We start from the raw sequence: 27,438 nt of genomic DNA, 5'->3' as shown, positions 1-27,438 counted from the left end.
CTGTACTGACTTAGAATCTGCAGGTAGGAATGAGAAGACAGAGGAATGATTGAGAAATATAATGTATTACATTTAAAATACATTTCAAAGTATAAAAGCAGGAGAAGAACACAGAAGCAGTTTACAAGGCGAGCAACACAAAATACAAATGCAACCTAAACATGTCAGTGTAGTTTTTCTGCACATTTCTGTTATTCTAATACAGAAATCTTCAGTTAAAAACCACCTCCTACATAGTTTTAAATAAAACAATCTCTCCAGCAGCTCACGTTCGTATATTTCAGTCTCAGTGCTCGTGGGAGTTTCAGTCTGGAATGATCCGGTCCACGGAGCGCATTGAATAATGGGGTTTAGGGCTTGAGACCAAGTGATGGAGACAGAGAGGTAAGGTCAGGGAAAACCCAAGGTAATGCTAGAAAACACCGAGCTGTTTTTTCAGCCTCTTCAGCTGCTCCATGCTGATGTTGTTGCCTCCACACACCACAACGACCACCGGGCCCAGCTGCGGCGCCAGCTTGCTGTCATCCTGCAGCCTTTTGATAATGTCACTGTACACAGCTGCCAGAGCGGCTCCACAGGCCGGCTCCACCAGGACCTTCTCATCATCTGCAGAAAGAACAAATACCGGGGGGGGGGATCAGTCTCATTTTTGCTGATTTTAAAATCTGTTCCTCATGTTTTTCAGGCACAGGTTGTACCCACCTACAAAGCGTTCGACAGCTTTTACAGCCTCCTGGTCTGTGACTACTTCTGAGAAAACCGTATGCTCTCCCACCAGCTTCATTGTCTGTGCAGACACTCTTGTGAGGCCCAGTGTAGTCGCAACACTGAAGAGAAAGACAAAAGGTCACCACAAGAAGAGAAAACATAAGCAGGACTGCCAGATCACGTCACTATTTGGAAGCGTTTTTAACTAGGTCATATGCAGCACCTAGCGATTGCAGGTAAAGTGACGAGCTTTCCTGCCTTCATGGCTGCATTGAGGCTGTGTGCTCCAATGGTTTCCATGGCTACAATGGGCACGTCAGCCCAGCCGGCGCGACGCAGCCCCTCCACCACCCCGTTCAGCAGGCCTCCGCCTCCCACCGACAGCACGATGGCTCCCGGCTTCTCCCTCAGGTCCTGCTCCAACTCCTTCACCAGAGACGTGTGGCCTTCCCTTCACACACAAACACAGCCTGTCAGTTTTCTAGAAAGTCAGCGCAGGATTTCCCTATATTACAGACAATCTGTGCACGCTGCGGCCTGGTTTGTTTCTTCCTGAAATGCAGGTGCATTTATGGCTCATTGACTCTGACATCTAATGTGTAAAAGTATTATCTGTCAACCCCTCACTGAGATAACATGCCTTCTGACTGACAGAACACCTCATTCAGCCCCTGCAGCTGCTCTGTGTGTGAATGACAGTGCATGATAAGGCAGGTGTTTAGAATCAGTCATTTACACGCTCCTCTTATCCTGACAACACAGTAATTTGTATGTTGTAATGTGAATGTTGCCATGATGGAGAGACGCGCTGTCATACCAGATGAGGGGATCATCGAAGGGAGAGATGAATATCCAGCCGGGGTTGTTTGCCACGAGCTGCTGTCCGTATTCGATGCTTTCATTTAGAGCCTGAAAAAGAAAAGATACATGTTCATTTAATCTGATGGACCATTTTACGTAACAACAACCTGCCTTTACTCTGATATGTTTTCTTGGCATCACAGATCATCACAGATTCCTTTCTTGAGCACACATTTAACCAGAATCTACCATTTGTTTATGTGCATTTCTTCACATTAAGTGTAATATGATCTAGTACGCTACACATCATAGTGCCGAACCTTTCCGTGGATGACCACCGTGGCCCCCTCGTCCTTCAGCCTCTCCACTGTCAGGTTTGGTGTGACACTTGGCACGACTATAGTGGCAGGAACCCCAAGCTGCCGGGCAGAATAAGCTGCTGCCATGCCAGCATTTCCTCCTGTAAAGGGCCAAAATCATCCAAATTACAAATTCAAACAGTCCAAACACTCTTGAGGATGTGCAGAGATTGTTATTATCTCTTTAGTGCTCACCTGAACAGCAGACAAATCGCTCACATCCTCGCTCTGCCCACTACAAGGAAACCCAAAGAAACATTGCAGTCAGCACAACAACCAAATGCTCAGACTGCAGCAGTTTGTTTACCCCCACACTCTTAGCGGCAACATGCTCTTTTGAAAATAGGACGAATCGCATCATCATCATCATCACAGTGTTGCAGATAGGAATTATTCACAGTTTTGCAGAGGTGTCCGATGCCCCTGATCTTAAAGGACCCAGTCGGCTGAGATGAATCCAGCTTGAGATAAACAGAGGTCCCAGCGACTTTGGTGAGGGCAAGGCTTTGCCTCACTGGAGTGGCCACATGAAGATGTTGCTGGGTCTTCATCTCACTGTAGATCACACAAGCATAGGAATACACGGGAAGAGATGAGGATCACGCTCATAAAAGAAAGATTTCCAAGTGGAAAGCAAAGCACATTTGGAGGTTATTTAAATACATTCCCCAAAATGAGCAGCTTTCTCAGTGATAATAATAATAAGAAACTTAACTTCAACTTACCAGCCTCAGGTGGAAGGTAGGATAAGTTTTGATGAGTATAAGATGAAGAATCCTTACTTCCTTCTGCTGCAGTTTAAAGGCATATATACCTGCTGCTGCTGTGGGCTTGGCAGAGGAGGCCCACCTCCAAACCAATCAGGTCTTCTGACACAAAACCCCTCCCAGTGACAGTGAGGATGAGACAAGCAGATTATCAATGAAATTCCTTCTATTTGAATTTTATTCCACTTTCTTAGACAACACACATTTTTCCAGGATGCATCAGGATCAGATGTGAGCAGAGTGCTGGTGTGACTGGAAGAATTACGCACAGAATGAGAGAAAAACGCGCACAGCCTCCTCATGCCATAGTTGGAAAATAATATTTAGAACTGTCTACATTTGTTTCCCCCAAACCTTAATTAAGACATAGTTTCTGTATCTTGCCCCTTGGTTTAGCCATGCCATTGTTCCTCTCACCCCTAAAGGAATCGCGCGCACTGCTGCCATTACCAAAAGAGTCGCTACTATTTTGGCACCGAACTTCAACTACCAAAAGCGGGATCTGTGAGCAGCTTCCGAGTGGTTCAAACTTGAATGATCCGGAGTTCAGGATGAGCGGAGCAGAGAGGCTCCAAGGCTGGAAACAGGCATCAAAGTGGGCTTAAATATAACGTAGGTATTTGTGGAATGCAGCACACGACAATATGAGGCACTGCAGCATTCTTCATAGTTCAGATGGAAATATACTGTATGTAAAAAATCAAAATAAAAAAAAATCAATTAGGCCTACAATGATGTGGCAGTTTTAAATGCAAGTTTAGAGGTTTACTTGAAAGCATTTTATCAAATATGAATTTTTCCACTTGTATTTGAAAGTATGAAATTGACTCAAACATAAACATTTAGGCTTCTACCCATTATAATCACATCATATAAAGCTATCATTATGCTGCAAAAATACAATTTAGAAGCGTTTGGATACCTGTAAGATGTCAGATTTAACATGAAGTATACTGACATTAAAGTAGCCTTTCTTTTTGTCAGTTATGAATCTGAGTTCTCCTTCCAACACTGAATGTTGGTCATTTTGTGAGGTGAGATTGCTTATTCTCAGTGCTGGAGCTTAAATAAAAGTATTGCCACACTGCAACAGTCCTGCACTGAAAATGAAGTAAAAGTATCTAAGTACTGTCACAAACTGTATTCAAAGTGTTAAAAGTGAAAGTATTTAGTGCAGAAAAATGTCCCCTGTGGCTGCAATACTATTCTATCATTTGATTATTATCGCACATGAATCAGGATTTTACTGTTGCAGTTAGTTTTTGAACTACTTCGCCTTCAACTGCAACCAAGGATTATTTGCACCATAGATTAGTCTGTTGATTATTTTCGCCATTAAACAACTGATTGATTGCTTTGTAAAAATTGTGAGAATAGTCAGAGATGCCATCACAAGTGCTCTTAGCAAAAATATGTCTCTCAAATGATTATTGGTTAACTGACAAATTGTTTCATTTGTAACTGCAAACTACTGCTATGTTGAATTTATATCAAACATCGTGTTTTGCATGTTCTTTTTATGTTTTGTGTGAAAAGACCAAAAGTCATACATTTTTATTCTTTGTTCCTGAGAAGTAGCGGAGTAAAAGTAGAAAGTGGCATTCAAAGAAGAAACTCCAGTAAAGTATGAGTACCTCAGATTGGATTTAGGCACAGAATGTGAGTAAATTTAATTAGATTCCACCTACTTATTCTGTCACAATTACCACTGCTTATTCTCTGTAAACTGTGCACAGAAACTTTAAATAAAAACCACAATTATGTTCAAAAAGGTCAAATCATTACTGAATTCAATAAAGAGGAGAAATTTCTGAAACATCGTGGTCAAGTGGCTCATTTGCTTCACAATAAATTTTTTTTAGCCTGATCAAAACATGTGAAACAGAGCTTCAAATTAAAAAAAAATATATAAAAAACATTTTGTTTCTGTTTGGCATTTAAGCTGCACATGCTTATCTTTATGGCACTCAGTTAAAAATGAAAATGAAACTCTGTGTATTGTCATGTAGCCTCAATATTTTGATGGACAGTGGTGAGACACTACAGGTGAAAAGGGTCAAAACAATTAACTAATAGATATCACCATGAATTCTCACCAGCTGATTACAATAAAACAATCTAAACAATTTATATCAAAATATGCAGATGAGTCCTCATTAAATACGTGCTAATTTGCTTAAACATTTATTAGATAGAAATGTGACAACATAAACACCTAAATGATTATTTTGGATGTTTTTTTCCACTAGTCTGAGATAAAACATGCTATGGAAGCAGAATTGACCAGTGCATGAAAAACAAAGTATTTGTCTTTAGTATCTTGTTATAAACTTACATTTTGTATACATCCTATTGGGACTATAAAACACTACCCCTACTAAACATTTCCAAGTTTAAAGAATTGTGTGACTGGAGAACAACTAAACCACTTAAAAATATGCAGCAGTCCAGCTAAAAGCAAACATTTAGAAATGAAAAATATAGAAACAGAAAGCTTTCACATCACAGCATTGATAGTTTGAACAATAACTCTGTTGGGAATATCTCCCCCAGAGTGTGTGTGACACATTAAACTGCTTTTTCCAGAGACGTTTTGACTTGAAAAGCACAGGTGGAATCAATAACTTTAACAATAGCTTGATTCCATTTAAATGTTCCGGTAAAAGCCTCTCCAGTGAGCCAGCATGAAGAACATCAGGCCGCTGCAAATTGGCACGACATGCTGCGCAACATTAATGCTATTAATTACACTTGTGCTTTTCCTGCTGTAGCATTCCAAAATGTCAGCTGTGAAAAAAGGTTTATTGCAGGACGAGTTTTTCTCATTTTGCAGAGAAATACACGACTGCAGGTCTTGTGGCCAAAGGCTTCTCCTTGAAGGATTGTTACACCATCTGCTGGTAAAGAGCTGCACATACAAAAACTTTTTTTTAAAAAAAATCTGAGAACCCATTGTTGATGCATCAGTTTGTCTTATTTCCTGGAGGTATTAGAAAAAAAATCTCAGGAAATCCTTGTTTCAGGCTCTGTCTTTAGGGACAGAAACAGCCATTTGCTGATACATATCTAAATCAGGTTGCAATTAATTTTGGAAAATGCTACAGAAATAGGGTTTTTCGGTGAAGCTCCTAAATTAATTTATTCTGCTTGCAGACACTGGATCTGTGAGTCTCCAGTCAGCGGTAAAACCGGCGTCACCAAACCTCAAGCCGATTTGATAAGATGACAAACAGTTTCCTCTGACTAAAACCCCTGCAACACATCTGGACTGACCATAAACTGTGGTAGATCTGTAATATCTAGTGGTTGTACAAAAGCCACATCAGATCTGAGTCAGAACAAAATCATTTTTGAAGCAGCTTTCATGATGCAATTGAAAAGTTGTTTTACTCATTGCAGAGGGCATGATTGATTACTTAGCAACCCAGGAGACATCCATGTTTTATCTACACATAAGGAACTTCTTTGTTGCAATCATACAGCCAGATATTTTACTTGCCAGGGCAGGTGAAAGCAAAGGTGTCATTAATATCATTAAAGAAGGCTTTGTTTCATTTAAATCCACCAGTAATTGATGAAGCATATAACCAGTAAACCGAAATGATGTGCCACTACGCTATATGTACTGAAATGCTTATGTACATGTGTTTCGGTTTTGTTTTAACACTGGGTCCTCCCCAATTCTGAGCATTAATTACTTTATTTCCTGCATTCTGCATTCGCCAGGCGACAATTTAGAATATAAGTAAGGCTTACAGGAAATTCTGTACAAGTGGCAACCTTCAGGCCTGAAAAATAAAGTGCGCAGTTCCTTGAATGTCCACTTGAGGCTGCTTCTAAAACTTGTCAGCCCCAATAGACCTCCATGTCAAAATGCCCAATTTACCAGCAGAAATAAACATGTTTACAACTTGGTACCAAAAAAATGTTCTCCTTTTGCTAATTCACCTGCTCCTGGTAGCTCTACAGATGGGGAAATTTCTTGATAAAACTAAACCATTTAAATTTAATTTAGACTTAAAGTTACACATAATCATGGGTGTGGCTACTTTGAGTGATGGGTGGATTTAGATTTTTGTTTCTAGATATTATTCACTGGGGCAACATGGTGGTGCAGTGGTTAGTGCTGTTGTCTCACAGCTAAAAGGTCCTACATTTTGATCTCCTGCCCCTCAGTTGGGGCCTTTCAGTGTGGAGTTTGCATGTTGGTAGGTTTTCTCCAGGTGCTCTGGTTTCCTCCCACAGTCCAAACACATGTGTGGCGGGTTAATTGGTGAATCTAAAGTGGCTGTAGGCGTAACCGTGAGTGTGTTTGGTTGTTTGTCTCCCTGATGACTCCATGATGGACTGGCAGCATGTCCAGGGTGTACACTGCCTCTACTTGACAAAGCAGGTTTAGCAAATGGATGGGTGGTATTTATGTAATTTGTAGTACTCTACTCAAACAATGGGCAAAAAACAAACGAGAAAAGCACTCAGAGAACGCAGTACTCCGCCAAGGCTGCTGAGTCGTATCATGTCTGATGGCTGAAACCTTTGAAAAAATTTGGGCAGAAATCACAGCACTCTAGAATGTGGCCATTTAATATAGATGTACCCACAAACAAAATGATGTTGCGCTGAGCACAAGCGTGTGTTTTGCATGTGTAAGTTATGTACAGATACCGAATCGTGCGACCTAACTATGTAGCAGGCAGTGGGATCTGATGGGACTCGGAAACCCCTCCACAATTTAATCAATTTTTTCTTGTGACATTTCCAACAGATAAGTCCTGATAAGTCCGAAACAGTCGATTTTTGTAGTAGGATTAAAATCCTGTGATTAAAAAATGTGACTTGTCATAGTTACAGTGATGCTGTGCAGCTATCTCAATGATATTGAAATCTGAAACAAATCCATGAATCCAGACTATAAGCCACATCATTGTCTAAATCTAATCAGTTGGTCCTTGTGTCATTTCTGACCTTCCCTGAAAATTTCATCCAGACCCATTAGTCTGTGTCTGAGTAATGCTACACACAGACAGACAGACAGACAGACAGACAGATGTACACCAATCCTCATATAACTCTGTCAAGGCTCCACCTCCTTGTTGTTGAACAAACAACAATAACAACAACAAAAAAACCTCTGAAATGGACACTTTTGACTTTGCTGCTTGTGTTGTTTTAACATCATGACCTGAACATGGCACCTCTGGTGGCCCCTTTATTTCTCACTCGAGCCCCTGCAGAGTCCCTGAACGCCCCTGACCTCCAAGTCAGCTAACATTTGCAGGGAGCTCCACTTTATAAATGATTTGCAACACGTCTAAGATCCAGTAAAAACATCCCCTAGCGATGCATTTCTTATTCATACTTCTCTTCTCCTGACCCTGCTCCCTCAGACCTAGTGCCTCTCTGCGCACAGCGCTCACAGATCCGCTATGGCAACAAGGGGGAAAAAAGAGAGGAAAAAAAGGAAAAGATTTGACAACATGGCGCACTTTCCTTGAGAAAAGTTTCTCCTGAACGCCACACAGCTGGACTTTTCGTGGATTTCCTCGTAGTTTCTCGACTCTCGCGCTGCAACGTGGACTTTTTTGGCTACACTTGGAACACTTCTTGATGCACAAATAGTCGACACGAAGTCAACAAAGAGTGTGATGGGATGAGAGCGATAAGCCGTCGCACAAACCCACACAGTCAGCCAGGATGGAGAAGCAAGCGACTCTGAAAGAAAAGGTAAATAGATTGTTTGGAGAAAAAAAAACTGCTTATACACAATCCTGCGCCGCTGTCATTGTTGGACTTGCTGGCATTTCGTTGCCCCACTTTTTCACTCCGCGTCCTGGGCAGGAAATACCAAATGACCATTCCTGCGAAAATCCTCGTAAAAGACGTGTATCGATTTTCCAGTCATGCATACAGACCCTGTACTGCACCGTGGATGTGTGGGCTCTCCTGGCGCACAAATGTGATTTAAATGTCAATGGAAGATTAGACAGATTACAAAACAGGCCTTGAACTGCACTTATTTTTGCTTTTTTTTCCTTTGCATGAACAGAGAGGGTTGGCACTACCAGGATCCTACAGTGGCAGAAACTTTGTGCGTATTGCCATGAGCAAATCTCTCATAATTCCCCCAACAGGACTGTAAATATGGGCAGTCCACACTAAATTTGTCTCCTGGGAGCTGAGTTAATCTCTCTCTGTGTCTCCCTCTCCTTATGATTAGCTGGTTGGGTGTCCTCTGTGTTGGTGGAGGCTCTCATTATCTCTCCACCCTTCCTGCCCACATCTACAGCAGGCAGGCAGCCCCCTGTGTGTTGCAGCAGATGAGACTGTGGACTTTCCTGCACGCCCCTGGGCCCTGCAAACACTCTTTTATAATAGATGCATCTCCTGACATTTCTGCAGGAGAAAACCTTTGAATGTCAGTGTGGCTGTCAGCTGTTCTCAGCCTGTTTGTGCTTTTCTCAGAGGGTCATACGTCAACAAACCCTGTTTTCAAGCCTCTGTGCACGCAGGTTCATCTTACCTGTTGAGATTTTCTCCTACCTACAGGTGTTGAATTTACTATCATTTCTGCAATATATAACACACTGGACATGATGTTTTCATGTGATGGAAAAGATAATTGAAGAAGGTGGAAAAGATGAAGGCCAAGCTGAGTGCTACTGCCCTGCAACTTGATGTTGAATCTACTTGATACCCAAAGTGCTCAATTCTGCTGCTGCTACTACTCCCCAGGCCTCTGGAAGTAATTACCAAGCCTGCCCTATCCCAGAATTCAGTCCGAGGAGGTGTGGTGAGAAAGAGGTAGAATGGAAGCCGGCCCAAAAAACATGCAACCCGAGATGAATTTCATGATTCAGTAATACTCAGCAAACCGTCCCTGTTGAATGGACACGACAATCAGACGTTACTGGTTGGATGTAGTTACTGTAAGACCTGAGTCAGGGGGTTTGATCTGTTTTGGTTTTATTGCGGGTTGCTTCAGGAGTGTTTCAAGTTGAATATGAATGAGAACAATAATCCCAGAATGCAAAAGGCCTCGGTCTAAGCCAGGGATCATTTTGTTGTGGTAGCAGATTTAGCTGTGCAATGGACTTCACACTTTTGTTGCTCGTTAAGCTGCTATATGTCTAGATGGATGTAAAATAAATGGGTGGAAATAGCCCAAAGATGTGGGCTTTATTTTGGACTACAGTGACAGCACTTGGAAGATAAGTCAATCAATCAAAGTTTTGTTCTATAGCCCTTTACAACAGTGAGAAACAAGAGAATAACTTTAAAATCATACAGTAACTTTAAACAGGACAAACAGTCACACTTAGGGGCAAATTTAGAACAATCAATTAACCTCAGCACATTTTTGGGCTGTGGGAGGAAGCTGGAGTACCCAAAGGAAACCCACACATGCACAGAGAGAACAGGCAAACTCCATGCAGGAAGATCCCAGGAAAGCTGGGATGCAAACCGGGGATCGTCTGGCTTCAAGGCAAAAGCACTCACCACCACCCCACTGTGCAGCTCATAAAATATACAATAAACAACAATAAAACAGCACCAATTTATACATCCAAAAGAAATAAAGGTAGTAAAATGTCACCATGCCATTAGGTATGAAAATCCATTTTAAACAGGATGCTTTTGAGTTTTGATTTAAAAAGACCTAGGTCAGTGATGGTGTGCATGTTGGGAGGAAGCTTGTTCCAGAGCCTGAGGGCAGCTACAGAGAACGTCCAGTTACCCCGGTGTTTGTATTTAGACCTGGGTACTTAAAGCGGCCGCTGATGGGATGACCTCAGAGCTCTTTTTTGGTCCTTTAAAGTTCAACGCTCAGATAAAAGCAAATAAAAGCTTATATGCTAAATGGTGAGAGCATTATGCAATGTAGCCTCACTTCAAGTTGATATATAAGCAAAACTCTTTAAGTTTTTAGTTAGGCAAAAGCTTCATATACACCTGAAGAAAAAAATGTGCAGTATTAAATAACTTAAATTAATTTAGAATGCAGTATGTTATGATCCTGCTCCTGCCCTTCTTCCTCCGTTTTCTGTCTTTCCCCCATTTTTGCTCATCTGTGTGTGCTCTGACTTGTTTTTCTTTGGCTCTCTCTGTCTGTCATCTCTTTCTCCCAGTCACTCACCCTCTTGCTCTTCCTGCACTCTGCCAGCTAATTACCCGAATGACTGTCAGCTGCAGTAATCACTGAACTCACCTCACCTGTCTACAAACTGTCCACTATTTAAACCCCACTCATGTGCTCAATCTCCGCCAGATCATTGACTCACATGTTGTTACAGATTCAGTTCCCCTCACCAAAACCTACCACCTCTGGACTACTTCAGTTTATGGACACTTCTGCCACACTCACATTCACATCTATGGACAATTTTAGAATCAATTAACCTCAGCATGGTTTTTTTTTTTTGGACTGTGGGAAAGTGCTTATGTATCTTAAAAATCCCTTCAGTAACATTAGAATGAGTTTCTTTAATTCATTAACATGTCCGTATGGTTTTTTTGTATCCCAGACGACACATTATCACATCAAAGAGATCACTGTGACTGAGCATTTCCACCTTGAAACTGCAGTGTGCTGATGACAATCTCAAAAACACAGATTCAGACTTCTGGGGTTTAATACAGAACAAGCTTCATGAACCAATCCTGTTGGATTTCTGTGCTTGCATGTGTGAAGTGTAGACTAGTTCTACAGTGTTTGAGCATAGTTGTAGGTGAGCTGGTGTGCTCATACTGCAGGTAGAGCCGCTGGGTGGATGTAGAGGCCTTTGCAAGTATTACTTTGCCATTGGCTGCTCATTTTCAGCAGCTTTGTTCTTTCAGTTATGCCATCTCTGTGTTGCTGTTTTCAAAATCCACCGTACTACTGGAAACAACACAAGCATGTTTTGCAGAGGATTTGGACTGTGCTTTAAGGCAGTCCTAAATGTTTCTTTTTCTTTTAATTTAATTGATCATTTTGATGTTGTTCCCTTGCCTTAAAATATTCTACCAAAGCAGTTCCACTTGCCACTATTTAGAGGGAACACTGAAGCTGCATTTTTTTTGCTTAGCCTTGCCCAAGACATTTGTGACTGGTTTAAAGAAATATAAACAGGCCAGAGTGTTTACTCCCCCTACGAGAGGATGATAATGAGGTGAGGACAGAACAATATGCCTGCAGAATGGACTAGCTACATGTGACTGTACAATGATAGTTAGATCCTAAATCAACCACTAGAGAGAAACTTTAAAACTTTGATTTGTGCTAAAATAAGCCAACCTACATACAGTTACAATAAACCAAATTCTACAGATTATAGCCTCCTGTAGCTATTTTCTTTGTTTTTACAGCAGTCAGTACCATTGACAAAACAAGAAAATCACAAATGGAAAAAATAACACTAACGATGGCTCAGTTAATTTAGTGTTTCAGAAAGCTGTTCCACTGAGTTGGCATGCTCACTGACAGGGTCCAGCTGACAAACTAAATGACTTCATAGAATTATTAATGTTTTTAGTTACGCTTGTGCTTTAACTGCGATGGCGTGAAAATATCTGCCTTTAAAACGGTTATTTGAGTTCAGTGGTCTCAGTGTTTACATATTTAGTGCTCGTACACCCTAAAAGCATTTATGTTCTCATCACCACTGATATTTGACATCATGGCAGCCAAAGTACAGGTGTATTTGATAACATTAACTATAACCGAATTCCACTTGAATGAGCTAGTATCAGGGACCTGGCATTGTTCCTGCAGGCTCTCTGTCTTCCCAGGACACCTGAAGGAACAGAGTCACCTTTAATGAAATTTGTTTCACCGGTGCTTTTCCGACTGTGACAGCTCAAAATGCTGTGAAAAAGGCCCACTGAGCGCTTTTCTTAATGGAATTCCCGTTCGTTAAAGTCACACCGGTGATTGCTCCTCCGCTCTCTCTTCCAGTTTTCAATCTTCGGTTCCCGGACGGTGGGCAGACCTATCCGCTGTGTTTCTGGAGACGACGGGGCCAGGTTCGGCCTCAGCAAAGCCGAGTTCATGGAGAAGGTGCAGCAGAGCAACGAGGCGTGTCAGCGAGGTGACTTCCAGGCGGCCGTTCATCTGTACAGTGATGCGTTGCAGGCCGACCCGCAGAACTGCATCCTGTATAGTAACCGCTCAGCAGCTTTTCTCAAACTGGGCCAACACCAAGCAGCTCTGGACGATGCTCAGAGAGCTTGCGAGCTTAATCCCAAGTGGCCAAAGGTAAGTACGCACAGCTTCAAGTGTGGATACAGAGAAATTTTAGGTCTTATGTTGCAAAAGAGGAACAACATGAGAAAGAAAGGAATAGTCCAGAATTTTTCTTGCTTGGTTTCCCATTTTATGTTTTAAAATAGGAATTATTAGCTAGTGCGCCACGGATTGTAAATGCTACACATGAATGTAATTTTGGGGCTTTATCATCGCCAATTTGAATATTGTCAGCGCAACAAGCTGAAATAGAGAAATGTTTTTAAAATGCGTGCGATATCAAGTGAGTTAAGACTGCTACTTTCTGTAGTGTCAGTTTTGGTAATATTTGGTAAATTAGCAGAGGCGTAAAGGAGAGACTCGCCATGGAAAGAATCCTGAATTGAAATCTGTGCTAAAATCACACAATGATAAAGTTGGCTAGCCTAGCCGTGCTAGACCCATGTTCTGAAGGCACAAGGGTCTAGGAACGCTCGACAGGGAGGGAGACGGGCTAAAAGGTTGTCTTTCAAATCACTCTGCAGCATTTGGGTAGATATACAACCAATCATCGCAACGAATAGGCTGACGTAGTTCCTAGAGCGCCGGCAGATTGTGGCTACGTCCCATTAGCTTCCCAACCAGCGGAGCCAACTGGTATATTAAGGATTTGCCATATCCCGTCGGCATAAGTCCAAATACGTCTTTCTTCTCAATGAAACACTTCAGTGCCGTCCTTTGTTTATCTTTCAAGTTGAATTTTAGCTTCAAATCTTTAAGAGCTGTGGCCAAAGCCGAGTCGAAAGATAACTGTTTATTGTGCGCCGGTTGTTTCTGTCAGAATCGTCACGCCTCTGTCGTCACTTAGTTACGCCCGCCTTCTAACTCTACACTTATGGTGATTGGTCCGGCCAGTTTTAGGAGAATCCAGCCTCGAGCCTTATGGAGGGTAACTAGACCCACCCTGGCAGAGAATTAAATTCGTTGCCGTGGATTGTCTAGCGCGGCTAGGCTAAAAGTTGGCAGTTGTGGTGCATGTCCCGCCCATTTCTCCAACAAACCAATCGTCTGCTTTGTAGCAGCTGCACCTGCAAACATCCAGCCAATGATGTCGTTGCAGTAATGCAAGCTGGGTGTTTTGAACTGGTGCACATGTGTAATACAAATCTAATTTGTGTTGGGGAAAAAAATGCGTTTTAAAACTTATTTTAGGAGGAAAAAAATCACCAGAGCTTCTAAGCAGCTTTCATCAGATTTGACCGGTGATTTTGTACATGCAGTTTTTATGTCTAAATGGCTGCTGAGCTGCAGCTAACGATTATCATCATTGTTGATTAATTTGTCAATAATAACAATATAAAATGGTGAAAAATGTTTCTCGCAGCCCAAAATGTGTTAAATTTCCTGTCATAGTAAAGAAATCAGACATTCACATTTAAGAAGCTGGACTCAGAATTTTGACTCAATTGAAATAATCAGTTATTAAAGTATTTGGTGATTGTTTAATTGTTGACAACATATTAATTGATTTGTTGGTTGCAGCTCTTCTTCCATGTGGTGAACCTTTGGTGTTAGTACAGTTGGTAACAAAGTGGTTCTGTAGTTATATCATTGTGGTTGTGCTATAAATTACTTTGCGCCGTTGTTTTTTTTTTCTTCTGACAATGAGATGATTTATCTCCAATTCGAAGCGCTCCCAATTCCAATCACAGCTTCACTCCTCGGTCGCATCCCTTGCAGCTGCTGATCAATACAAACTTTTCTAGAGTCTTGTCTTTGATCTTGTCCGGGCCATGTGGAGTAACCTGTGATAGATTTCACATTACTCAGCCACAGAGATCACTAGGAGACCAATTCCTCTCAGTGATAGAAATGCATTGATTTCATGATTTAGCATGGGGAGATACTTTGGTCTTTCCAGAGAGAGATTGATGATAATGTGGTAGAGTGGTATTGACGATAATTTGTCGCTACCAATGATGCATCAGTGGCCACCTCTTCTTTGATCTGAGGTCGTGTGTCTTCCTGTGCTCAGGTAGGTTTCCTCCTCTGTAAAAATGTGTCTTTGCAGTGAGAACTGAGGCCGTTGTTTGTTGTTGCATAGATGGTGTTGTGTGCTTGCTGCATTGTCTCATAGTATTTTGAGAATAGTAGAGAATATAGAGCTGTGGTTATTAATAGATTAGCTGTCAATAATTAAATTATTCACCAACTATGATTAGTAATTTTTTAAAGAAAATAAAACTCAAAATCCTCTGATTCCAGCTGCTCTTGATTATTATTTTTCAGCTATCCTGTGATAGTAAGCTGAATATATTTGAGTTGTGGACAAAACAAGACAGTTGAAGATGAAATTTTGGAACTTAAACACTTACTCACGTTTTGCAACTCAAACCACAAATCAAATAATTGAAAAAATAATCGACAAATTAATCAACAATGAAAATAGTCATTAGTTGCAGCTTGAAACGAATGTCTATCACCAATGCAGCACATTTCTAACCGATTGTTTCTTCCTGGTTGTGTTGTTCTGACTATTCACTGGTGTTTATTCTGTCTTTTCAGATGTTTTTCAGTGCACTACACTAATTTTTGTCATTTCATGTTATAAATTCTACAACAGGAGCCTCCACTATACGCTCTCACTTCTCCCTCTGCAGCGTCTGAGCATTACCGTAGAGCGCAGAGATTTCATAAACCTCTGAAGCCTGTGAGACCAAACTATAATTGAAAATCACTGCCAAAATCATTCTCCTCCTCTTTATATGCTATCCAAGTACAATGAACTCTTTGTGGTCTGACTGGGGGATGGTTGACTTAATCTCGGCTGTGTAGCTCTGCTTATTCTTGGATTTACTGTCTGACAGCTTTGACTCTCACGCTCGAGTCTGCGTTATCAGTCCCGGTGTCGATGTGTAGCTTGACCTTTGTGTTTTACTTTGTAGCATGAGACAAAGGGATTGATATGTCTGTGGTATTGACAATTATTCACACGGTTGTGTGCTCATGGTTCATATAATGTCTCTAAGAGTCACCACAAGGGGTCAGTGTTGTCAAACAGGAAGGACTTCCAGGCGTTTTTTTTTTTTTTTTTTTTTTTTTGCCTGTGCAGGACAAAAAGGCACTCAACCAGTTTCTTTTCCAAGATGCCTTTTTTTCCCTACATTTTGTGGGTTCAAGTAAAGCTAAATGTTGATGGTGATTGGGTTTCCTTTCTAGGAGAGGAATGCGCTTAAGCATGCATCATCATTTAGTAAAAGGAGAGTTTTCTACTTGATAAATGTACAGGTGGAGGCCAAGGTCACAACAAATCTGTCTTCATTTTTTCCCCCTGTGATATTTCGAACAAATCCAGTTTAGCGAGTATTAAACGCTGATTTTTCTAATCAGAGTTGTGAATTTTGCATTGCCGTATGCTCTGTGCATAGTGGATGTGACTGAATGGTGAGATGTATTACAAGTCTCCATTCAGTCGGTGCTGCCTCAAAGAATCGATTAGTGATGGTGGTCTCGACACTTCTGGCGTTGGCCTTGGGGGGGAAAAAAGGCTCGGTGTTGCACAGTCCATCTGCTCTGCCTGGATGTTTGATGACGGAACAGGGATTAAATCACAGGAGTGTGCTGGCATTCAGATCCCGCGTGAGTACATAATATCATCAATCATGCCTCCGTATGACTGCACTTCTGGATTGGCCCATCAAACAGTGACAGCCATGGTTTTGCTGCCCCAAGCACCAGCGAGCAGCCCACCCTACTGAAGCCCACAGCCAGCCTGTGAAGGAACTCCCTGTCTAATCTGTCAGCTTTCCCTCCTGTAAGTGCCAGAAAACACATTCTGAAAGAAGAAAGAAAATGTGTGGTTTAATGACCCAAGACAGCTTTAGGCCCTTTTGTACCTCTCCCTCTCACTGAATATAAAAAGCTTAAATGAGAACAAAATGGGGTGCCATTTTATAGACAAGGGGTGCACACTTTTTATGTCGGTTCGCATTTTGTCTCCTGTGTGGGAGGAAAACGGGGAGAAGAAGTGATGGGTATTATAATGAAGCTTCTTTTCTTGTGCATTAGTCATTTTTAAGTGCAGGGTTAAAGAGTCAGGGGGAGGTTTTCTGTGGTGCAGACAAGGAAGAATCTGGGTTGCCAATGAAATCACAATGTGAGGGATACCTCCTCAAACACTATTGGTCAGTATCTGTGCTTCTGTGTCCCATCTGAATGGAGCAGCTGTAGTCACTGAAGGAGAAAATGCTCTGGTAAGATGCAAAGTTACTTTTGTAATATTGAATACAATCTTTTTTCTTTTATATGCCAACTTTGATAACCCAAATTGTTCCCTGTAGTTGTTAAAATGACTCTGTTGCAGTCTTTTTTTGATGGATATAGGCGTGTGCACAGAGCATTCATTTGCGATGAGACATTTTGTGATTCCCTGCCGTGCTTGAAGTGGCTTTTAAACCTATACGAGTGACTGAGAAAGACAATACTCTTCCTAGATGGAGTCCCAATCTGCCGTGCTCCTCCATCTGGTTCCTCCCTCTCGTCACTGCTGTTCCAGTGACATGTTAAACAAACAGCCCTCTCTGCTATCACTCCCATTCTCCTGCTTGAGCGCTGACAGGAGAGCTCCTAGGGAACTAAAAGACAACTGGCACCGCGGTGTCGGGGGGGAAACATCTCTACCATTTGCGTGTCTTCTGATTATAGGTTATGATGGTGCTTATCAGGGGTATTCTGCCTCCTCGAATGTTTATTGCCAGAGTCGCAGATGACACCCACTTATAATGGCAGTTAAAAACCATCAAGCCTCATTTTTCAGATTTAGGCTGCAGCACTTTTTTTTTTTTTCCCATCATTTGGATCCATTTTTCTTGTTCACCAACATAAAATATCCATTTGCATCCCAGTGGAGGGGCTCCGGGTTTAACTGATACAATGAGTGTTTGCACTGGAAAAGGTCATGGTGTGTGGAGTGCTGAAAGGGGACTTTAATTACAGCAGCTCCATATCTAGTAATTGTGTAGGACTGGATGCTGACACCCTGATGGGACAGAAAGCTTCTGCTTCCTGCAGCGCCGGGTGATGGCACTGGATTTCGCTGTTGCTGTAAGTGGAATAGGAAGAAAGGAATTACGTGTCTGTGTGTGATTTGAAGACTTCATCCTTTGGCACTCTCAGCAGCACTCTGCTTTTAATGTGGATGAGAACCACTGGGGTGTAATGCTTTTCCCTGTCGCTATGACAGTCCGTTAAAGCAGCTCTCATCTGATCTCGGTGTGGGTAAAGAATAAAGAACCTGGGTTTTGATCTCACGTGGAGAATGCTTACAACATTTCTTCTTGCCTTTCTTCTCGCCATCTGAAATATTTATCACATAACACCTGGGTGACCTGTCCTTTTATTTGGCTACCTTTTGAATAATGAGCTGGAAACTCCACAATGAAAATGCTTTGAAATAATGCGTGTGTTTGTAGCGCAGAGGAAGTGCATTTGTTGGTCTGCTTGTTTTATTGCAGGGCACTGTAGCACTCATTTGTATTCAGCGTAGAATTAGATTCTGTTTTCAAAATTGCTGATCAAAAGGCCTGTAAAAGCGGAAACTGTCAGCCGTCCCACTTGGTGGCTTTTTTTTTTTTTTTTTTTTGCCACATTCACAGCACGTCTCAAAGGACGGCTGTCAGCATGGGTGGGTTTGTTTAAACAGAGAGTAGGAGGGAGGCATTAAATGGAGGATTTGGGAGTAAATTTGGGGTCTGTTTAGTATAAAACACTTATTTTGCGTTCTGATGAATTTTGTCGCACCAAGTTGTACCTTACTTCTATGTGTCTGGGTTGTCTTTGTGAAAAGCTGTTTTTCAAATTAAAAGTCATTTGCTTCTTTTGCATAATTCGTAACAAACAAATACATCCGTGCAAAATTAGGTGGATGTGTCTCCTGGAATCTACGCCTTTGGCAGACGGAAACATCTCAGCAATTCTTTGTTGGATTGCCCGTAGACTTTGAGGATTGCCAGACTATTTCATGAGGTTGATATTTGTGGGTTTGAATGAAGTTTAGCACCCGCATTTGTCCCCCATCTAGGATAAACTGTATCAACTTTGATGATTTCCTTTTTTTTTTTTTAAAGCATCGTCATTCAGCCAGTAGGATATTGTCTTATGACTGGATACCTGCACTGTGGTACTCTGTGGCCTGTATTTTCAGTGTAGTCTATCTAAGCAGTTTGTTTTTAATTAGTTATTGACAGTATATAAGATCAGAAACCTTCGCCTACACTTGGGCCTTAAAATAACAGCTATTGTAAGATGATAGCGTTTTGAATCATTTAACGTTTTCCTGGTATTGCACAGGGCTGAACTGTTGTATACTGTGTTGCCTCAAGTTGAAAACTAGACAAAATAAAAAAAAATGAATGTAGACTTCTGAACTGAACTATGGGGCCACGCATCAATAAATATTTATAATATCCCCCAATGCATATTTATGATGAGCGTGAGCGGGTTTTATTTGAAAGAGCTGAATGCGGATGACATCAACCTGCCTTCCTGCCCATAGTTATGAATCAATAATTATAAAATATGAATGCCTCTAGTTAGACTTGGGAATACCAATAGACAGCAGAGACTCATTATAATATTGTGTGGGGAAGTTTCTCACCACGATGCCTTCTCAAATCAGGTGTTCTTGTTGATTTTTTTGCATATCATTGGGAAAATGGGGCACAAGAACTCACCTACAACTGTATATCTGTTACAAGTTTCTGCTGCGCTGATGAGGGACATTTAGAGACTATGACTTTTGGAAGTATTTACTGATGATTTTCTGAAGTTTTCAATATTTCAAATTGAGTGGTGGAGCTCCACATGTCAAAGTCAGAAACTTATATAAAGGCAAAACAATTAGAGAATGTTAAAATGAACTGTGGAAACAAAATAGTACATTCATTGGAAGATCTGCGACTTTTATACTGTCAAAAACTGACTCAAATCCAACCTGTTCCCGTTCCCAGGGCATCAGATGTAGCCGTTTTGTCAAAGCTGCTGTTGTTTGACAGATACGTGCACTTTGGCGTCGGTGCCAGCCGTCTTAATATTCAATGCTGACAGACGTGTAGGAGTTTCTTCAGTTTTATAGAGTAACATAAGGAGGTTAAAGAGGTGTGAGTCACACTACTTTGACCCAGGAGACTGAGGTTTGTTCCCCCTGTTGGGCAATTATTTTTCCACTTAGTCTTGTTTATTTTCTGACTCGAGGTTTGTTTACACTTGCAGTTTGGTTTGGTTCAAGTTTGGGGAAAGATAATCATTTTTCAACATGAAATGCATGTTACAATGAATACTTTTCATTGTCTGAAAGGGAGCAACAGCTGAGAAAATCTGACTGTGGTATCATGGCATCTATTTCAGAAATTCAGGGATTTTTGGGGACTATTGGACTCTCCTGCGTGTTGAAAAATGACACGAATATGATACCCGACGTGCTCAAATGTGATGCCAAAGGCTCATATGATCGAGCGTACAATCCCAGTTCTAGATCCTTCCCTCTTGCGCGTGGTAATACTGAACTGTGTGTTCACTGGATTAAAGCTTGGATTTGTTTAAACTGTCTGAAAAGCACCACAGTGGATAAGAAGAAAAGAATGCAGTTCTGATCAAGACAGAAAAACATCTTCTTTGCCAAAAAACTGGTCCATGTCTTTAGTTTTTGTTATCTGTAATCTCAGTGTTTGTTGATCAGGGGTTTGTGGACCTTCTGGACGCCACAGCAGTGTTTTCATGTGAGATGGTGTACAGTTTTTATTGCACTATAAACTCCCTGCTCATGAAGAGGTGTGCTCAGGGTTCAAAAAGAAATCTTCCTGCCAGTTTCCCCTTATCCCGCTGCTGCTGGCCGCCTGTTTTCCTCCGTAGCTCCGTAGCTCCAACGCTCGCCATGGAGAGAGTAGAGTCATGAACCACTAATAAGAGGGTTCCGTTTTGCTTCTACCCAGCCGAGGCTTGACCTAATGAACAAATCAAATGAACGGCGTATAATTATAGGCCAGAGAGAACGGGACGGACAGAGGGTTGGCGCTAGTGCGCACAAACCTGAAATTATTTGTCTGGAAAATCTGTGAAATGAGCGGGAGCAGTTAAAATCTGACTTTTTCCCCTTCAGAGGGCCGCTGTGGCTAAGCAGCGCTGCACATACTCACAGGCCATGATGGAGGGAAAAGTGACCACACACACACACACACACACACACACACACACAAACACACACACACACACACACACACACGTCTGCTGTTTTGATTTCAACAGCACTTCTTTGGCAGCTCTGTCATCCTATACGCAGATGAGATGGAACTAATCCTGAGCTGTCTGTTTTTTTTTGAGCAGTGCTGCTCTTTGACTTGGTATCCACAACAGAGTGTTTCGTTTTTGTTGGAGATATTGCTGAAAGAGGCCGCTTACATGATTTCATTTTCTTGTTTTGTACACTCAGTAATATGCAACAAATGTTTATTTGAGCGACTGCATTGCTATGATTCTGTTTCTCAGTCAAAATCACATTCTCTTCTTTCAATCTTTAATGCACTCAAAACTGAATGCATCAACATCCAACACGTACTGTTAAAAGCAGCTCGCATTGCCATCTTTTTGACTAAGTGTGCCTCTGTGTCTGCTGAATTGCTGGTTGATTATACCGCTCAGACACAACATTGAAAGTATGTCTGTTATATGACTTATTAAATTGATGTCCAGAATTACTTTGCTGTTTTCAGTGCACTAACTCAATATACTGTTGATGTGTTCAGTCGGTTTTTTCCCCATTTCTTAGTTTGGTAGGATGATTCCAAATCCCTACTTCCCCGCTTAGCCGGCTCTCTGTGACGGTGGCCAAGTGGTTTTCCTCTCTGCCACCCAGGCGCCCCACCAAATTGTAGTGTTTAGTAAAGTCTAATCTGCTTTCAGGAAACACCAGGCGCACACATGAAAAATGAAAATGAGCATATCTCGTCCTTTTTTTTTTTACGCTAAGCGCAGTGCAGTATATGTTTTCGCTGCTTTGCTGGATCCTGCAAAGTTCACAAAGAATAGGCTTTCAGTTTTCCAGTGTAGATTTTCAGGGTGATGTAATTTGCTGTGATGTGTGGATGATGACCTCCCACTCACCCCACAGCTGTCTCTTTTTAGACTGTCCGGGGGCATGGATGAGTCAGAGCTGGGAGCTGATGTCACCCTGATGATAATCTGTCTGGCCTGTTGACGCACAATCAGCACCTAATAACCGCCCCACAGATCTGTGATTTTGGACAATCTTCTGTCCAAATAATGCTGGATAGAAATTCAGTGCACATACTCTGTGAGTGAGGTTTTTTTTTCTGGCCAATTTGGTCCGTTCTGAACTTTTAGTGTTTTGTGTAAATCTTATTTTTTCTTGTTATACCGTTTTGCTGATAAGCTATTCAGAAAATTAAATGCAATGGTCTCTTTGTCCCAAAAGAAATAAAGCGTGTCAAAGCCTGGGTAAGCACCTCAAACAAGAAACTTTCAATCATGTTAAAGAACGTCTGCGCCCTCACAATGCGTTTTCCCTTCGAATACACAAATTGATTACCTGCTTAATAGCTTTTTGCTTGCCATTACATGGGAAGAAATGTCAAAAGACTCAGAGAAAGCGGGCTCATTGCCATGCTCACGGCATAACAGTCTGCTGCTGATAGTGGATCAGCTTTACAAGCCTGAGGAAATGAGGAAAACAATTGCACCCTGCTCCCCCTACCACACATAACCCCTTGGGTTATACAGATGCTCTTTTTCCCTTACAGGGGTTCATCTTGCTGTCAGCCTCATCTTGAGCTAGCCCCTCCCACCTGGGAGCCTGACAAGGCTTGGGGACCGAGACCTGAATGTCTCCAGATTTAGTACAACCTGGCTCTGCTGCTGTGGAACAGAGAGCAACCTGCATGGAGCCCCATTAGCATACACTGCATAAGCATGACAAGATGAATAGCAGAGCTGAGAGTTTTTTGTGATCTGCTTCCTGATTCTGTGTCTTCACCTCTGAACTTTTGGTGACTAGGACACTTATTTCTGTCTGTATCAGCAGCTCTGTCTGACTCATAATGTATTGTTGCGATGCAGATTAAAATAAAGAAAACACATTATGCTGATGCATAATATCACTGATGTATTGTTGTAACTTTCCCCTATTTAAAGAGGTGCAAGGTTTGGTCAGTGCTTACGCCTGACTGGAAAGTATTCCTCTCTCAGCTTGTGGTCTGTTTCAAACAGCACCTATTCATGATGTAACCTCCTTCCAGGAATGAGTCACTCTTACTGGTTCCTCCCAGAGAAATAAATTGGTCGGGATAAAAGTGGCACTGATTTTTTTCTAAGGTGGCTGACTAGTGTTTTGAAAAGAAACATGCAGTCTAATACATAAGGTTTTGGATCCCCCCAAAATCCACTAAAAATTACTGCAACAATTCATGGCAATGTCTAATGAAATTATGTTGAACCAACAAACTGTTATGTAGGGGAATTAGGTTTTCCTCTGCTTTCAAAGGTATTTCAAATTTCTTATTTTATGATTGGTAGCATTTTAAATTTTTTCTGTTGGTTGCTAATTAAAATGAAGTAGATATTTGAATGTTTGGTGTGTTTCTAAGTAAGTGTCCTTGTTCACCATAATTATGAACACAAGTATTTAGGTTGGCATATTTAAGAAAACTGATTCCTGCAATGTTAAGTAGGCAGAGAAGGGAAAATTAAAATATCAAATTTCATTAACTTCAGTTTAGTTTTAAATCAACCACCACAAAAATTTGAATTTAAATTACACACAGTAGTAGGCTGATGGTATTACCAATATTATTTTCTCAACCCAACCCATCAAAATAATATTTGCAGCTTGAGGAGTTTATTTAAATCAGTAATCAGCCTTAGAGATTAAAAAAAAAATTGTACCAGGCTGTAGTCATGTTTATTTCTGCACTAAAGTTAAACATTTTAACATGGCGGTCGATGGAGATTGACTCACTTTTAGCATCAGCCTCAAGTGGACATTTGAGGAACTGCAGTTTTTGTTGGGTTCTGTAGCGTCTTTGTTATTCACACCTTGATGTTGCCACTTGGTAAAAACCTATCAGCCTTGAAGAACAGATGTTTGAAAGTATTCTTTTAATGAGGCAAATATAAAACAAAAGTACACAAATGCATTTCAACATGTTTTGTATTGGAGTTTGTCTTATTCTAAATTTTGAACACCTAGATTTTTACAGCTAGTGTACATTAGCTCTAAATATGGGTTATCAGTCGTCTTGATTGCTAATAATCAGTATTGGATGTGAAAACAATATGAGTGACTCTATATGGCTACAACAAAAAAGAAATACTGTAAGCACTGTAAATACTATGTACTGCAACTTCATGAAGATGCAGTTAGGGTAAGAATACAGACTTGCATTATTATTACATGCAAAACAAGGCTTGCAAATTGCAAAATGGATAGTGTGTATTATTTAAGGAATGTTCCGGTATCTCCCAGTCATCCCTGTTGGCTTTAGGTATGGGTGTAAATAGTTTATGTGTTTCTCACTGTTAAAGAACTGCAGCTGGTTGGGTGAAGTTCTTACTAGACCAAAATACGACAAAAAATGATGTGAATAAGCATTCATCTGCAGCTCTGTTTTTGGTCAAAACGCCACAGGAAATCTTAAATGAAGTAAGTTAGTGATGGGAACATCGTTCCTCATTATTGCAAATAGAAACAGACCGCATTAATTTTTAGATCACAGTGTACACCACTGTAAAATGTCAGTGTGCGTTAATTAAATAATATGTCTTTTAAACACTGTTACTGTTTTGTTCAGAAACAATCACTTGATCCATCAGTAGAAAACGAAGTACTATTTGTCAGTCTTGCTCATGTGGAACACGGACATGAAATCTAATCAGGCTTTAGTTTAAGTATGACCTGATTTTGTCCATTAACTGAGCGCTGGCCACAATTTTTCTGCAATTACTGACTTAACTGCCGTGTTGTATATGATTAATGATAGATGATCTCTAATAAATAATGGATGTTTGGAAGGCAGGCTGGAACAAAGAATGTGGCGTGCACAATATTATGTTAACTTGTTTCCATGATAATCTCAGATTTGGTCATGAGACGGTAAGCAGGACCATTTAATATTCAAATCGAGCCCAGTAAAAGATGAATCTTCTTTTGTCTGCTGTCTAAATATCTTGGTGTGTAATGGCCTTCAGCCTAATTCATTCATTTAAAGTGCTCTTTCTTGATCTCAGGGCTCGCTTTAAGGCAGCTAAATTACTCATTTGTGCCAGGTTATTGCAATTAGCTGTTTGAGTGCCTGTGCTGTCGTGTCTTACCTAGATACTTCCCTCTAATTCGTTCTCTCCGTAATGAGTTTGACAGGGAAACAACAACAGCAGCACCAGCAAAATGGAAATGCCTGGGGAGATGTATTAGCTAAAAAACCATGGAATGCAGGTGGTGTATTTACGTGTGCAAAGCTGACAAATGACTGCCGTGGTTATGGATACAATCTCTGTATTTGACCAGAGGCTGTGCTGTTCCAGTCAGGCGTTAAGTAACACACACATGTTCTCAGAACTCAAGTGTATCGCCGTTTTAATGACCTGGGCAATTAAATAGACGGTGTCTGTGGCTAGTGAAACCTCAGTCATCTGCACAGAAGCTCTCCGAAGCAGCTTTCAGCCTGATATTAATTGGCACACATTGGGATGGAGAAACTGTAGCTCCTCTTGATGAGGTAGTCATTGCTGAATTTTGCTGTGCGGTAATTTATTTATTTTTTTAAAAACTCATCATCAAGGTGTTTCAGGTGCTGAGTTTGATATCAGGGGATTGTGATGGTTGGATCATTAACATAATTTCATCCTCACATGATTCCTATACCTTGAGAAAGACATTATTTTTTGCTGTAAATGCGATTATGAATGACCATTAAGGAATACATCTGATCCAGTGCAATGATGCCATGACACTCAGTCACTGAACTGTACATTTGAACAGGTATAGATGACAAACCTGTGCAGTTTACACCCTCACTCTACCATGGCGATCATGTTCCCAGGGGGATTAGACAGGCCAGACAATCCTACTGATGTCTCTTAGCCCCATGTGAATCCCCTCTGCAGCTTACAGTTTCCACCCTGGTCGTCTGCCTGAATACAAAGACTGCAGTGCATTGTGCTGGGCTGTTCCACCCCACCTTACGCTGTGATGTTTACAATATGTCTTGTCCAAACAACATTATGCCACGCACACTCATCTACCAGGAGTTTTCTTCCACAAAGAAAACGTCTTACAGCATCTCCTTTCTTTGTACGTCTTTATGATTGCTGCTACGATCTTTGCAGTGCTTGTCCAGCCCTCATGAAATCCACAATCATGCCTCTTTCAAACTCACTGGAGTTTCTGTTGTATGAATCTGTTTATGTATATGCAAATGGAAAGTATTACTTCCACTGCTGGAGCATGCATTTGTACAAGACCAAGTCTGTCTCAGAAGGAAACCAAAAGGAATGAGCACTCTGTGGATTAACAAATATACATGTGATGCTGTGTTGATTAATCAGTTAATCAAAATTAATTACAGCTATCTTTAACCATTTTTCATCCAAAAACAGCCGACGGTTCTCCTGTCCTAGTGACTGTAATGTGAGTAAATGCTTTGATTCTCACTCGCTGCAGTTGTGATATTTAACAAGGCAAATTCAAATCCACATGACAGTTTGGCAGAGCAGTTGTTTTATGACATAAAGAAGGCATCACAAATAATTAAAGCGCCCACAATTTATCTACTGTAGTGTGTTGGATGGTTGCTGAGACACAACAGTTCCTTTACCATAATGAATCTGTCCAAGCCTCATCGCTAATGATTTACCAGTTACCACGGGCAACCGAATTTAGACTGCTGTCAGCCGCTTTGATCTGGCTGCTCCCGTTGGCAACTGCTTTTTTCGTCTGAAAAATCCCAAGTTCGAGCTGTTGTGTATTAAGTTAGAAAGTAGAAAAAAAAGTCAATAACTCAGTAACCCTTAATGGCAAAATCCATATCCCCATTTAACAGGAGAGGGCAGCTCAGAAGCATTTTAAATACCAAGACCCTGCTCATCCTCCACATTCACGGCACATTCACATCTAAAAGGACTCTATAGGAGGTGAAAACTGAATATGCTATTATTAATTGTAATAATCAACTGACAAATATACCTTAAATGTAGCTGTTTGTGCATTATTTCATATCCTACTTATGAATAGATGTATGTGTTTGTGCAAACATAAAGGGACTTATAGACTTTGTTAGTTACTAGTGATCCTTTTTAAGGCATGCACTGTTTTTGTAAGAAATGAAAGTTACCAAGGGAATCAAAGCTGAATTGTGAGAATTCATCTTAATTGTTACAATGCCTTCCCATCAGACCGTTTGGAGCAGGTGGTGACTGATCAGTCAAAGATGCCCTGACAGTCTGCGCATGTTAAACATTATTTAAGTTGAAAAAACATGTAATTACTGTGAAAATTGCGGCCATTATCCAGCGTAGGGAGAAGGAGAATGATGACGCC

General features: G+C 41.1%; 2 protein-coding genes across 3 annotated transcripts in view; one reads left to right on the top strand and one right to left on the bottom strand.

Annotated features, from left to right (window-relative positions):
• Positions 1-46: 46 nt before the first annotated feature.
• On the bottom strand, positions 47-3,456 carry LOC110957979 (L-serine dehydratase/L-threonine deaminase). The gene is made up of 8 exons (XM_022204240.2): positions 2,594-3,456; positions 2,267-2,423; positions 2,064-2,103; positions 1,830-1,969; positions 1,526-1,617; positions 932-1,159; positions 703-827; positions 47-606 (listed from the first exon to the last, which is right to left on the bottom strand). Exons 2-8 carry the CDS (start codon positions 2,417-2,419, stop codon positions 413-415), a joined length of 972 nt encoding a protein of 323 aa, XP_022059932.1. The 5' UTR covers positions 2,420-2,423; positions 2,594-3,456; the 3' UTR covers positions 47-412.
• A 4,641-nt stretch (positions 3,457-8,097) lies between these two features.
• Positions 8,098-27,438, top strand: part of LOC110957978 (tetratricopeptide repeat protein 28-like) — a 183,358-nt gene continuing 164,017 nt past the window's right edge. The window contains exons 1-2 of one of the 2 annotated variants that reach the window (XM_051950752.1): positions 8,098-8,359; positions 12,570-12,869. In XM_051950752.1, the coding sequence (XP_051806712.1) occupies positions 8,330-8,359; positions 12,570-12,869 (330 nt within the window). In that variant the 5' untranslated portion in view covers positions 8,098-8,329. The remainder of the gene's footprint in view (positions 8,360-12,569; positions 12,870-27,438) is intronic. The other variant, XM_051950751.1, reaches the window with a different exon arrangement.

Source organism: Acanthochromis polyacanthus, chromosome 7 (assembly GCF_021347895.1).
Source record: "Acanthochromis polyacanthus isolate Apoly-LR-REF ecotype Palm Island chromosome 7, KAUST_Apoly_ChrSc, whole genome shotgun sequence".
Taxonomy (NCBI): Eukaryota; Metazoa; Chordata; class Actinopteri; family Pomacentridae; genus Acanthochromis; species Acanthochromis polyacanthus.
The sequence above is the reverse complement of the archived record's forward strand: the minus strand, read 5'-3'. Positions and strand labels throughout refer to the sequence as shown.